General features: G+C 45.1%; 1 protein-coding gene across 1 annotated transcript; it reads right to left on the reverse strand.

Annotated features, from left to right (window-relative positions):
- Positions 1–3,463: 3,463 nt before the first annotated feature.
- ZP3 (zona pellucida glycoprotein 3) lies at positions 3,464–13,169 on the reverse strand. Its single transcript, XM_021005844.2, has 8 exons — positions 12,843–13,169; positions 8,279–8,397; positions 5,485–5,588; positions 5,097–5,274; positions 4,904–5,021; positions 4,731–4,822; positions 4,082–4,203; positions 3,464–3,670 (listed from the first exon to the last, which is right to left on the reverse strand). Exons 1-8 carry the CDS (start codon positions 13,167–13,169, stop codon positions 3,471–3,473), a joined length of 1,260 nt encoding a protein of 419 aa, XP_020861503.1. The 3' UTR covers positions 3,464–3,470.
- Positions 13,170–13,618: the final 449 nt, after the last annotated feature.

Raw genomic sequence — 13,618 nt, forward strand, 5'->3', positions numbered from 1 at the left:
TCCATCATCTCTACCTGGAGATGGATAGCGTATTTTATCATGAGTCCTTTGGAAACGTGGCTGGTCATTTTGTTGATCAGAGTTACTAAGTCTTTCAAAGTTGATTATCTTTACTGTATTGCTGTTACTGTATAAGTCATTCTCCTGGTTCTGCCCACTTTATTTTGGTATCATTTCGGATAAGTCTCCTCAGGTTTTTTTGAAACCACCTCCTTCATCATTTTTTTTTCTTTTTTGCTTTTTGGTGAGGCAATCAGGGTTAAGTGACTTGCTCAGGGTCACACAGCTAGTAAGTGTCAAGTGTCTGACGCTGCATTTGAACTCAGGTCTTCCTGACTCCAAGGCTGGAGCTCTATCCACTGCACCACCTAGCTGCCCCTCCTTCGGTATTCTATTATATTCACATCCTATAACTTGTGTCCAACCATTCTCCAATTAATGGGAATCCTCTCATTTCCAATTCTTTACCACCACCCCCTCCCCTCCAAAAGAGGGCTGCTATAAATGTTTGTCCGTGGGTCCTTTTCTTCTTCCTGTGATCTCTTTGGGGCATAAAACTCTGAGGTTTTGTTTTCCTAAACCATATAGCTAATAAGTTTCAGACTCGGAACTAGAAACCAACTCTTTCTTTTCCTATATTTTCTTTTTCATTTTTTTGTGAGACTAGGTCACCCTATCTCACCAGCATTGGAAGTATGGTGGCTACTCAGGAGTCCAATCCCATTGATCAGCTTGGAGACTGTGACTTTCTCCGTTTCCAACCTGGGCTGGCTCACCCCTCATGAGGAGGCCTGGTGGCTTCCTGCTCTGGAGGGCTGTTCTATCAGCTTTAGTCCTGCTGCAGCTCAGAACTGCAGACCACAAGTGATCTACCAGCCTCAGTTTCCCCCTGTAGCAGGGATTACAGGCCTATATCCTTCCCATACTCTGAGCCTCCAGTGCCCTTTCTACTGCAGCTTTAAGTAACAATGGCCAGTGGCATACAACTGTCTCCACAACTAGATTATAAGCCTCTTGAGGGCATAGGTTGATACAGATTTCCTTGGTAGCTTCCACAATGCACAGCACAGTAGATGTTCATGTCTTATGGTGTATCCTCCGTTTTCTACCAGGAAAGAGATCAACTACATGGAAGCAAGAATACCTGGGTTTGGGCTTCAGTGGTGCTACTTACTACCTTGGGCAAGTCATTTTACCTCCATGTGCCTCAGTTTCCCCCTAACTAAAATGAGGAGTTTGGACTCCATATCCTTTGAGGTAAACTTCTGGCTCTAAATCTATGATCCCAAGAACTGAAGTTATTTATAGATGAGTTGATAATTGACATCAGTATATGTATCTGAATGCCAGCTTGAAACTTCCTAGCCTTGTAACCCTGAACAAATGACTTTACTTCTTTGGGCCAAATTCCAACTCATCCCTTTGTAAAAGGGCAGTGCAGTGGGAGAAGAGAGTTGATCAGGAGAGTTTCCTAATCAAATTGACAAACATGTAAAATGGGGACCCTTTGCTTAAGACTTTGTGTCTTCCTAAAGAGGGCGTAGACAAGTCTCTTGGAGCATCATGGGTCTTGGGGATTGATGGTAGATAGATTGATGGGCAGACCATAGTAGAGGAGCCACTCCTTTGTGCCAATAAGAAGGAAGGTTCTAAAGACTCTGGGCCCAGGCACACTCAACATTCTAATGTTAGAAGACCAAGATGCTGCTACCACCTCTTGGGCAGGACCACCTCTACCCCAAGACCAGAGTTTTCTCTGAGGCCTCTCACCTGTGCTCAGAAAAGGTCAAGTGTCTGCTACCAAACTACCTTTTAATAGGACAATAGGAAAGGAAGAGCTCTCCCAGAACAATCCCAGGAAAATAATCCAACCCTGGTTACTGCAGGCTATACTCCATAGACCACCAAGGGCCATGCTTATACCTTATTTGGCAAGATACAAAGTCCCCAAGGTTCATCAGCCTCCCCATTCAGTCAAGGTGATTGGGGAAATACCTTGATGTACCTGCTACACTCATGAACCTTAGTATCAATTTTAAAGCTGAAAGAGATGGCCCTTTTAGGCCATTTGTTCCAACACTCATTTTTACAGATGAGGAACTGAGGCCCCGTGAGATCAAGTGATCTGCCCTAGTCCTGTAGGTAGGAAGTAACAAAGTGGGGATTGAACCAAGTCCTTCCAATTCCAAATCCAGCACCTTTTCCCTTATACCCTGTGGTCTTAGGTCACCATAGTGATGCCAGTCCCTGTTTTACAGAGGGAGAAATCAGGCTCAGATCTGTAAAGCTATTTGCCCAAGATCTCAGAGGGGGAGGGGAAGCTCAACTAGAACCCCATCCAGTGTTCTCAACACCATGCCAGCTGGCTCAAAATCATCATTTGTCTTTGCAGAAATCGGGTACTCAGCTCTAGATGACAAAGCTGCTATGTTTGAGCAGGAGAGAACTCTCAGGCCCCCAAGAAGAGGATCTGGTCTTAGTGGCCCTCTGTTTAATCTTTCCCTAATGATGCTTCCTTATCACAACTTCAGTCTGGGTACATCTAGTCAAGCCCCATTCTCCCAATGATGAGAAGAAAACAGAAGACCTCTCACCCCATCCTATCGGCAACTAGTCTGAAGCTAGTGGCAAATATACAGACCCCTGTGCCAGACATTAGTCCCTATGGCTGTTTGATGATACAGGTCTGCAAGATTAAGCCACAGATTGGCCAAATAACTGGCTAGTTGCAGAGTATGACTCAAGAAAGAATGAGATATCCTTCTTCAAAGGAGGATCCCAGGTACCTTCAAGAGGTCTATTTTAAAACAAAACCTGTAAGACATCAATGCATGGACAGGACACTGGATTTGGGTTCAAGAAGACCTGGGTTCAAATCCTGTCTTAGATACTTATCACTATATAACCCCAAGTAAGTTCTTCTATGGTCCTCAGTTTTCTTCTCTGGTAAAAAAAAAAAAAATCAAGCAGGTTACCCTCCCTGGAAGAGACTTAAAATCTTTCTACTTTTATATCTATGATCTCATGAAATGAATCCTTGTTCAAAGGGGCAGGAACAAAGCATCTTTCCCATGGCTATTACAATGATAAAGTAGTGAACTCTCTTTACCTAGAGGCATTGAAACCTCTCTGGACATTATATGGGGCATTCATGGTTCAGGCAGAAATGAGAATATGATCGAGTTTGCTCATTTGTGGATTAGCAAAGAAGGGTCCTATTCCTAGGACTAGGGCACAAATGAAATGTTTTCTACCCTGTCTCTCTACCTCCCCGCCACCCCAAATACATGATTTTATTTAAGATGGACTGGGAGTTGCTCTCCCTACTCTACTCAGATCAGCCCAGGGCAAATTTTAAGTGACCAACCTGAGAACGGAGCTCTGTAATCTCTAGACTGGCCCATTAATACCAATTCACTACACCAGTCAGACATTAAGAGTCTTTTTCTTTTTATTGGCTAGCAGACAAATCAAGAAGCACCATTGTGCTTCCTACAGAGGAGAATCAAGGCCATGATGACTAAGGTAAAAACCAAGACAGCAATCAGAGACAGGCCCAGGCTTAGGGCTGCGTACTTTTCCACGAAATCCGGGTTGGGCTCCCATGGGGTGTGGCGACTGACATTCCTTGCCAAGAACACAGGCCCAACTGTGATGTCTGCTTCTCTCACTGCGGGTGGAGAGAAAGAAAATAAGACCTCATGACTGGGCTTAGAGTAGGGCTTGGTGCCCTACTAGCCTTTGCCAAATTTAGACCGAGTAAGAATAACAGTTTCAGGGCTGGAGGAGAACCTGGAGGCTATCTATCCAGGCACCTCATTTTTACAGAGGAGTGAACAAAGGCCTGGGAAGTAGAAATTAAAGCAACCTGTCCAGGTAGTAACAGAATCAGAATTTGAACCCAGATCATCCTACTTTATTACCAGTGCTTGGTAATTATAAGCCATCTCACAAGAGATGGAGTCCTAGGAGTGCTGGCTCCACACTTGAGAACTATGTTTCTAGACCAGTCCTGGCATGGGTGGGATGAGCTAAGGATGAAGGATCTGGGGGCCCTTAACTATCTTCACATACACCTTACTTTGTTGCTGTTGGAACAGCTTTGCAGAGATAGGAAGTAGTCTCCTGGACTGGTTTGGGTTTCCACAGTCTTTAGTGTTGCAGCATCTGCAGATGTCAGGAGGTCCTTCTACTGGAAACCAGCTGGGGAAAGAGACGGGTGGAAATGAGGGGAGAAGAAAGGTTGTTTTTACTCCAAAAATTTATGGAGTGTTTACTGTGTGCTAGGGATACAGAAATGTAAAACAGTCCTTGTCTGTCCTCAAACATATCCTATTGGACAGAGATCATTGTTTTATGCAGATAAGGTAGTTGGGGGATGAGGAGCCCAATCAGACAAGGACTTATGAAGAAGGTTTCTAAGCTGAGTTTTGAAGGAAACCAGCAATTTAAAAAAAGTTGGAACTGCAAAGGGAAGTAGATGGGAGATGGCACACCGTGTGTGAAGAACATTAAGGCCATAGAATCTGTATGAAGGGGAGGAATGTATAAGGTGACTGAAAATATAGGTTGGGGCCAAGCTGTGAAGGGCTTTACATATCAGGCAGAGGAATATGGATTTGTTCCCAAGCAATGGGGAGCCATTGGAAGGACATGGTCAGTCTTGGGCTTTAGGAATATGGATTAGAGATCTAGGCCCCTCCCTGCTCCTACTCTCCAGACCTACTCACCTATTAGTAGACTTGTTGAAGGAACAGGCCTTGTTGATTTGGTCTGGGGCTTGGTCTTCAGCAGTGACCCTCAGGTGACATGTAATATATATCTAGGAGAAGAAGTCAGGTATTGGGGAAGAACAGAAGATATGACCACCTCGTTTACTCTCAGTATAGGAAAGTGTATTTACCAGTTTCCGAGAATCATTGACAAAGTGGAACACATCCACTGTGAACTGGAGAGTGTCTGGCTTAGGCCGGGGGGCTCTGAAGGCTGAAGAAGAGTCAGAAAGACCATCTACCAGACACCTAGAAGGACAAGAAGATGCTGAAGGAAACACTCTTCCAGAGGGATGTTCGAGCTTGAAGGAATGGGATACTTACCCGTGGTAATCCATGATTCCATAACGGGGCTCCGAGTTCTTGTCTGGGCTCAGTGTGGCCACACAGCTGTCAACAAAGAGCTTCAGGTCCATGTGGTTACCTTTGTGGACTTCAGCCTGAAGGTGGGCCGTGTCACCCAGGTGGAACTCAGCCGAGGTACTCTCTGCTGTCCAGTCATCTGGAAGGCAGGATGACCATATTATACACATACATTGAGAAAGCAGGGTCAACATTTAAGAAATTTTTTAATTTTTTTTTAAAAATTCTGAACTTGGATATAAAACAATGAACATTTTCACATACAAATTAGAACAGGATGAGAGGATTGTGTGTATGAGGTGGATAGAGTTCCTTTCCTCTCCTCTTATCCCCAACCCCTTCATCTTACCATTCATCAGGTGGAGAGAAAAGTTAAACTTGTTTTCTGAAGTTATGGTGGACCTGAAGGGCACCCACGTAGGCTGGATAGCTCTGCTACTTACATTGCTCCACCTGGAAGGAGACATAGCATATCTACCTAGCCCAACCCACACCATGGAGCTTACCTGGAGGATTGTGGAACATGCCCACCTCTCCCCACCCTCCAAAACCTTTCACTGGATCTATCTACTCCTGCTGGCCATTGTCCTAGCTCTCTCCTCTTAAAGCTGAACTCCTTGAGAAGGTCATCTACAATAGGTGCTTCTATTTCCTTTCTTCTCACTCTTAACTCTCTGCAATCGGCTTCTGTTCTCATTCAATTCTAACCCTCTTCTCCAAGTTACTATCAGCTAGGTGGTTCTGGACTTGGAGTCAGGAAGACCCAAGTTCAAATCCAGCCTCACTAATTGTGCTATCCTGGACAAGTCACTTAAACCTCAGTTTGCCTCAGTTTCCTCAGTTGTAAATTGTAATAACAACACCTACCTCTAAGAGCTGTTGCAAGGTTCAAATAAAATTCGTAAAGCACTTAGCACAGTGTAGGTTCTACATAAACGCTTCGTCTCCCCGCCCCTTTAATTGTTCCAACAACCTTTTCTCAGACCTCATCCTTCAACACTGTCCATCCCCCTCTTCTCTCTAGGTTCTTGTGAGACTGCTCTCTCTCCTGGCTCTCCTCCTACATGTTTAACTGCTCCTTCTCAGTCTTTTGCTGGGATCTTCATCCAGGTTATATCTGGTGATCATAACCTGGGGCCTGTGAATTTGGATTTTTAAAAAAATATTTTGTTAGTCTATTTCAATAGAAGTTGTCTAGACCTCAGACTACCAAAGGGATCTATGACTACAACAAGGTTAAGAACTCTTCAATTAGACATCTCACTTTGGGTTTCTTCTCAACTCTGCCTCTAACCTTCAGCAAGCTACTCAATAGCTCATTTCAACAAAGCCCTTTGGGTGGCACCATAGAGCACTGGGCTTGGAATCAGGAAGGTTCATCTTCTCAAGTTCAAACCTGTCTTCAGACATTAGCTATTGATCCTAGGCAACTCACTTAACCCTGTTTGCCTCAGTTTCCTCATCTGTCAAATGATCTGGAGAAAGAAATGGCAAGCTACTTTAGTATCTTTGCCAAGAAAACCCCAAAATGGGGTCACAAAGAGTTGGACACAACTGAACATAAACTCCTTTAGGCCATATAAAATATAATAACCTGCAACAACCGTGTTTGGCAGATTATTCACCATTTTATTAATGAGGAAACTGAGGCTCATCAGAGCAAAGTAACTTGCCTTTGGTCACACAGAGCAACAGTGCCAAGACTCAAATACCGATTTTAAATCGGTAGTTTTTTCTTCTCTCCCAGGCTACCTTGTGGGTCTCTGCTTAGATATTCCCATTTTTCAGATGGAAAAAAAACCTCATAATGGATAAAATTTTTAAATAAAAAGAAGTATGAATATATCAGTAGGGAAGACACACTAACAATCCTTGCAAGGCCTATTTTCTGAAAAACAAAACAACCCTGATTGATATGCCACCCTCTTGCCATAACTACAGTATGGATCATGGTTAAGAAGTTATCGGAGTTTCAGTACTCACATGCCCTTCAGCCTGGGACCAGAACATTTCCCCCACCTTCCATTCAGGGGTTGGGTCCTCTTAAGCATTTTCAACCACTTAAAAGAAATCTGAGAACAATTCTAGGCTCCTTAGGTACCTTTGCTTCCCCTCCATCTTCTCAGAGGGTAGGGAAGAGTCTTGGTGGGCGACTCTGCCCTCAGCAGGGCCTCCAGGAACACTCCCCTGGCTGGTACCATGGCTGATACTGGGCAAGCAACTTCACGGTGTGAAGCTAACTTTACAAAGTCAAAATGGAGCTGGCCAGTCAGGTAAATCTGTGCTCAAGGCCCACCTTTGAGACTTTGGACAAGTCTTGACCTCTCTGAACTTCAGTTTCCTTATTTGTAAGGGGAAGGGATTGGACTAGATAGGCCCAAGATCTTCTCCTGATTCTACAAAAGTTGTGGATTATTTTTTGGTAATAGGACCAGGAGAGGGAAGCCAAGTTCCGGTTCTATCATCTGGTGGCAGAACCTTGAACAACACTTCTGTGTCTTAACAGGGGGACTCCTAGTTAAGGTAAGTATAGAGTTACCCAAGGACAGGGATGGGGGACCTGTGGCCTGGAGGTCCCAGCCCTTTGACTGAATCTAACAGGATTTGTTCTATGAAGTTTGGATTCATGTTTTTTGGCGTTTTTTTTTGGTGAGGCAATTGGGGTTAAGTGACTTGCCCAGGGTCACACAGCTAGTGAGTATTATGCGTCTGAGGTCAGATTTGAACTCAGGTCCTCCTGACTTCAGGGCCAGTGCTCTATCCACCGCACCACCAGCTGCCCTGAAGTTTGGATTCAAAGGGCTGCACTTGAAGACCTAGAAGGCCACATGTTCCCTACTCCCGGCCGAGGACAATAAGCAAGGGTGGTAAAAAGGAGTAGGGAAATTGGCAGCAAGGTCTTAGGGAACTAGACCATGTGATAGGTAGCTATGGAAAAAACAAAGAAAAAAAGTATAGGAAGGAGGGAGGACACTAGATAAGGTTGGTTTTTTGTTTGTTTTCTTTACTCTGTTTTGCTGAGGGGCACACTTAGGAATTTCAAGATTTGAGTAGCTGAGATTTAGAGAGAGAAGAGTCAGTCTGCCTAGTGAGCTCTGTCTTTAGAAAGAGAAAAAGCAAGCTGGCTGCCGTCTGATACAGACCTAGGATAGTGACATTCAATGGGAACTTCTGCCTGATTAGTCCTTAAGATGGTAAAATTTCCAACTGGGCGTGGGCGGTAGAACAAGCTTGTGCTGTATATCAGTCCATCTGGAGTTACCTGGAAGAAGAAACAGTGAAGAGCCTTAATTAACCTTTATCTTAGCTGGTTCCATTATAGAAAGTTAGATGTTCAGTTGAATGTGGTTTTTACTTTAAGATTCTGAGTACTTATCACGTATGAGGTCCCCTAAATACCCTCCCTCCAAACAAGCCTTAACCCATACCATAGCCCTGGATTTCCTTTGAACCTGGTGAGAGAATTAACATGGTAGCAGTCAAGTAGCTAGCTGGCTAAGGAGTGAAGATTTGGTATTCTTCCCTCCAGGGGCACTTGAGAAATACTTTGTGGGACACCCCCTTTATAGGGTTGCTACATGTGAGTGTAGCATAGCCAAAAGTTCTATTACATGTAGTTATTCATCCTCATTACATACAAGCCAAAATTTGACAGTGCTCTAAGTCTTACAACACTCATTCGTCACACCAAACCCGTGAGACCCATTTCATTTATTTTGCAAATGAGAAAACAGGATCTGAGATGTTGTAACTCTCTGATAATTGCATCAATCAATCGACATTTATTAATCTCACAAAAGTGCCAGGCACTTTGCTGAGAGCTGGGGCTACAAATAAAAAAAAGTCCCTGACCTCAAAAGCTTACAATCTAATAGAAGCCAACAAGCAAAAGAAAGCTGAAGTGGGGGGTGGGGACAGAAGGTGCTGGGGGGAGGGGGGCACTACAGAAAAATCAGAGAAGTTCCAAAGTAGCACAACCAAGTGAAAAAATAAGGAAATGCTCCGAGTCAAGCTCGCTCCTTAAATGGGGTTTTGGAGTCAGCTCTAGTCAGAGAAGCAGAGGGTAGCAATGAGGTAGAACTCCAAGGCTGAAGAGGTTTCTCCGATAATTAGCTTCTTGGGGCTGGGAAGTCAGAAAAGTCCCAGAGAAGCACAATTAGGTGAGAAAGGAGGCTAATACATGTGTAAGAATGGGCAGAGGCAGTCCAAAGGGCTGTAGTCTAATAGCCCAGAGAAGTTGTGGACAGTATGAAGAAGCAATGGTGCAGGGTCAGAGTTATGTCCTGTTTGGAAGTCAGGAAGGAGAAGGGTTCAAATCCGGCCTCTGAACCTTCTTAGCTTTGTAACCATGGTCAAATCATTAAATCTCAGTCTCTTCATCTGAGGTCTGACCCTCAACCTCCCAGCAGGTGCTGATCTGCAGTGATCGAGGCAGCTAGTTAGGTGACAGCCAAAGGCTGAGCCTGGAGTCAAGAATATTGGAGCTCAAATCATGCCTCAGGTACTTACTACATGTATGACCCTGGACAAGTCACTTAACTTTTCTCAGCCTTGCTTTTCTCATCTATAAAACTGAGGCTAAATTAGTAGCATCTCCTTCGTGAGGTTTTTATGAAGATGAAATGAGGTAAGGCATTTTTTCAAATCTTAAAGTGCTTCGTTGTTTTATTATTTTTCTGGCATGTCTGATTCTTCCTGCTGCCACTTGGGGTTTTCTTGGCAAAGATACTGGAGGAGTTTGCCATTTCTTTCTCCTGCTCATTTTACAGGTGAGAAAACTGGGGCAAACAGGGTGAAGTGACTTGCCCAGGGTCACACAGCAAGTGTCTGAGGTCAAATTTGAATTCAGGTCTTCCTGACTCCAGGCATGGTGCTCTATTCACTGGATCTCTTGAGCTGGGGTGTTTCAAGCTCCTGTAAGGAGAAACTGATGGGGTGTCTATACTAGGTCAAGGTAAGTCCCTGGAGTAGAAGGCTACCAGGATGCCTAAGGAGGGGCAAACTGGCCCAGGTAGGAAACAAAAAAAGAGTCAAAGTTTCTGTTTCAAACTGTCTTTAAACTTTGAACTTCCAGCCTCGGCTAGATAGGGTCACCAAGTTTCTCCTCCCTTCCCCCCCCCATCCTCTTAAAAAAAATGTAATTTGGAAAAAATATTAAGGGGAAAAAGACATGTAAAAACAATTAACTTTTTTTTCAAATTTTGAGTTCCAATTTCTCACTCCCCTACCCCCCTCATTGAGGGGTCAAGCAAAAAAAAAAAATCTTTAAAAACCCTAACAAAACACTTGAAACTGCATGTTTCACAACTATGACCAAATTTGACCCCAGAGAAGAGTTGAGAAAATGCACCTCCTCTCTTTCCAGAGGTGGGGGACTACAGATGTGAAATATTACCCATACTCAGATATCATTTATGTGCTTGGTTGATTTTTTTTCTCCCCTCCACTGCCCCTCCACCACTTTCTTTACATTCTGAGTAGCAGAAAGTCGTTTCCAGAAATAAAGCCAGTGTAAAAAATGTTAAAGGTATCACTAAATAAGACATTAAGTGCCAGTTATATGGCAAACGCTGAGCTCAATTCTGGGGACTCAGAGGAAAGCAGAGTCCCTGCCCTCCAGAGGTTTTCATTCTTCTGAATGTGGTGGGGAGAAGGGAACCTGCCCAGATGACTAGAAGCAAAGTCATCACCGAAGAAAGTTCCTGAGCTCAGCCTTGGAGAAAACCTGGATTCTTTGGAGGCAGCGCTGAGGTGGAAACATATTCCAGAGGACGGGTGAAGGTATGACTCCACGGAAATAGGAGGTAGAATGCAGACTTGAGGGGAGCTCTAACAGTTGTTTGGCTTAAAAAGTAGATTGGATTGTGGATTGGGTTTTAGATGGCAGGCTGAGAGTTTGTGTTTTATTCTAGAGGCAATGGGTAGCCTTGGAAGGTTGGAGAAAGGGAGCTGGAAGGTCAGAGCCTTAGAAAGGTGATTTTTAACAGCTGTGCAAAACAGATTGCAGAGGGAAGAGACTGTAAGCAAAGCTAATTGAGAGATGCTCTCAGAAGAGTCACAGCGCGATGTAAAGAGGGCATGAATGAGAAGCACTCTACCGCTGCTCTACTTTTCATTTTACTTTTTTTTTTTTAAGGCAATGAGGATGAAGTGACTTGCCCAGAGTCACGCAGCTAACCTTGTCTGAGGCCAGATTTGAGCCCAGGTCCTCCTGACTCCAGGGCTGGGGCTCTATCTGCTGCTCCACCCAGCTGCCCCGAGTGCCCCATTTTCCTCCAAGTAGTCTTTCCACACTCCTGTCCATGGCCCAGACTTTAGACCGATAATTACCATCTCCCCTCCCCAACACAACAGAAATCGAGCCTGCCATAGGCATCCCTTCCTCCAGGTCTTGGCCGACATTGGCCTCTCTAAATGGGAGCCCTTCCTTCACCTGCCCAGATTCTTCTCATCCCTTCCAGCCCGGCTCTAGGCTCAAGCCTTCCCCGAGCTCACTTAGGGTAATCTACACAGCTTAGTAATTAGCTCAGGTCTTTGCATATTTCCTTCTGGTCTCCCCAATTAGACTCCAATCCCCTTGAAGGCAGGACCACCACCTTTTCCTTTTCAAATGGAGGAGATAGTGTAGGCCTGTAGAATGGCAGTGCTAAGAGACTGGAGTGAGCTCATCCAAAACCCAGTTTTTGCAGCTGAGAAAACCAAGGCCCAGAAGGAATTGACTTGTCACACTATTGATAACACTCTTCTACTTAAGCACTGCACCTGGCTCCCCATTTCCTACCAAATAAAGGTTAGACTTTTGATATGGACATTGGGGGGAGCTTCAAAGTCTGTTCCTTTCCCAGTTTTCCCATACCATTTCTTTCCCCACACTCACTCACTGGCTGTGTGACCCTGAACAAGTCAGTTAACCCACCTGCCTCAGTTTTCTTCTCTGTGAAATGGGAATAAAAGAAGAGTGCCTCCCTTCCAGGATTTTTGTGAAGATCAGATGAGATCGTAATTGTGAAGTGCTTGGCACATTTGTTGTTCAGTTGTGTCTGACTCTTTGTGATCCCATTTAGGGGTTTTTTGGGCAAAAGATTGGTTTGCTATTTCCTTCTCCAGCTCATTTTAAGATGAGGAAACTGAGGCAAACAGAGTGAAATGACTTGCCCAGGGTCACACAGTTACTAAGTGTCTGAGGCCAGATTTGAACTCAGGAAGATGAGTCATCTTGACTCCAGGCCTGATGCTATATCAACTGCACCACCTAGCCCCCTTATATAACTATTAGCTATTATTATTGTTGTTCCCTTTCTCACTCACTCCCTAGCTGAGTGACCCTGGGTAAGTCACTTTACTCCTCTGAGCCTCAGCTGTGTCATCTGTAAAAGGAAGGGATCTGGATGACCACTAAGGTTGTTTCCAGTTCTAGAGCTCTGACCTTTTCACCCAAAGTCACCACTCTGGGCCTCAGTTTCCTCATCTGTAAAGTGGGGGTGTTTGGATGGATGTCCTCTAAGTCTATGATTCTGTGATCACTCCAGAAAGTGGGAGTCTGGCTGAAGTCTTTCCCCAGATCTGGGGCAGGCCCTAGGAGGCTCTAGGAGGCTATCTCTGGTGCTCCCAAGCATGAGACAGGCAGTTCATAGCAGTTGATTGAGCAGTGTTGGTACCTAGGGGAACACGCACACATTTCCCTAAGGGAGAGGGATGTAGACTTACCTGCACAACATTGCCACACTTATGGAGGCCAACCTCAAAGGTGATCACTTGGGCATCTTCTGGCAAAGTTGCAGGCTTGCAGCCCTCTGCACCCAGGCTGAGGTCCATTGCTTTGACCAGCTTCCCAGTGCCAAACAGATCTCTTTGAACAGTGACCACCATAATGGACTCCAGGCACTGTACCTGCACAGGCTGGTGAAAACGGGGAGCCTGCCAGGAAGCCCCAGGAAGCATCAGGAGCAGAAGAAGAGGGAAAGGGAGAAGGCTGGAGCACCCACGAGTCATAGCACTCCGGAGAGTGGGCCACAGACAGCCTCTCTCAGCCATATGCTAAAGCAGGAGCCAAAACCACCAGCCACAGCCTGGGCTCATCCGGCGTCCAGGTTTTCCCTTCGGAAAAGGGCCTGTTTATACCCATAGGGGAGGGGGGGCACAGACTGCTCACACCTGTGGGAGCACACAGCCCAGCCCTTCCCACTCTGAGGCATCCCTCTTTCACCTGCCTCTCTCAATCAAGTTAACAGCCAATCCATTAATGATTCTTTACTGGGAAATGAACCTGTGACCAGCCTATGCTGCTGGTGAGACAGCACCTCGTCTTCATCCTGAGGAGCTCCAGTAGTCTTGGTTGGTGATGTTAAGACTCACACCTATGGAACAATGGACACAGGAAGTGCCCAGATGAGGGGTCTTCTCTGGCACCTTCCACCAGGTGAAAAGATTCGCTATTTTTTCAGCCCCTCCTTTCCTCTGACCCTGACAAGCTATGAAAACTT

The sequence above is a fragment of the Phascolarctos cinereus genome, unplaced genomic scaffold (assembly GCF_003287225.1).
Source record: "Phascolarctos cinereus isolate Bilbo 61053 unplaced genomic scaffold, phaCin_HiC Scaffold_5;HRSCAF=322, whole genome shotgun sequence".
Classification (NCBI taxonomy): domain Eukaryota; kingdom Metazoa; phylum Chordata; class Mammalia; order Diprotodontia; family Phascolarctidae; genus Phascolarctos; species Phascolarctos cinereus.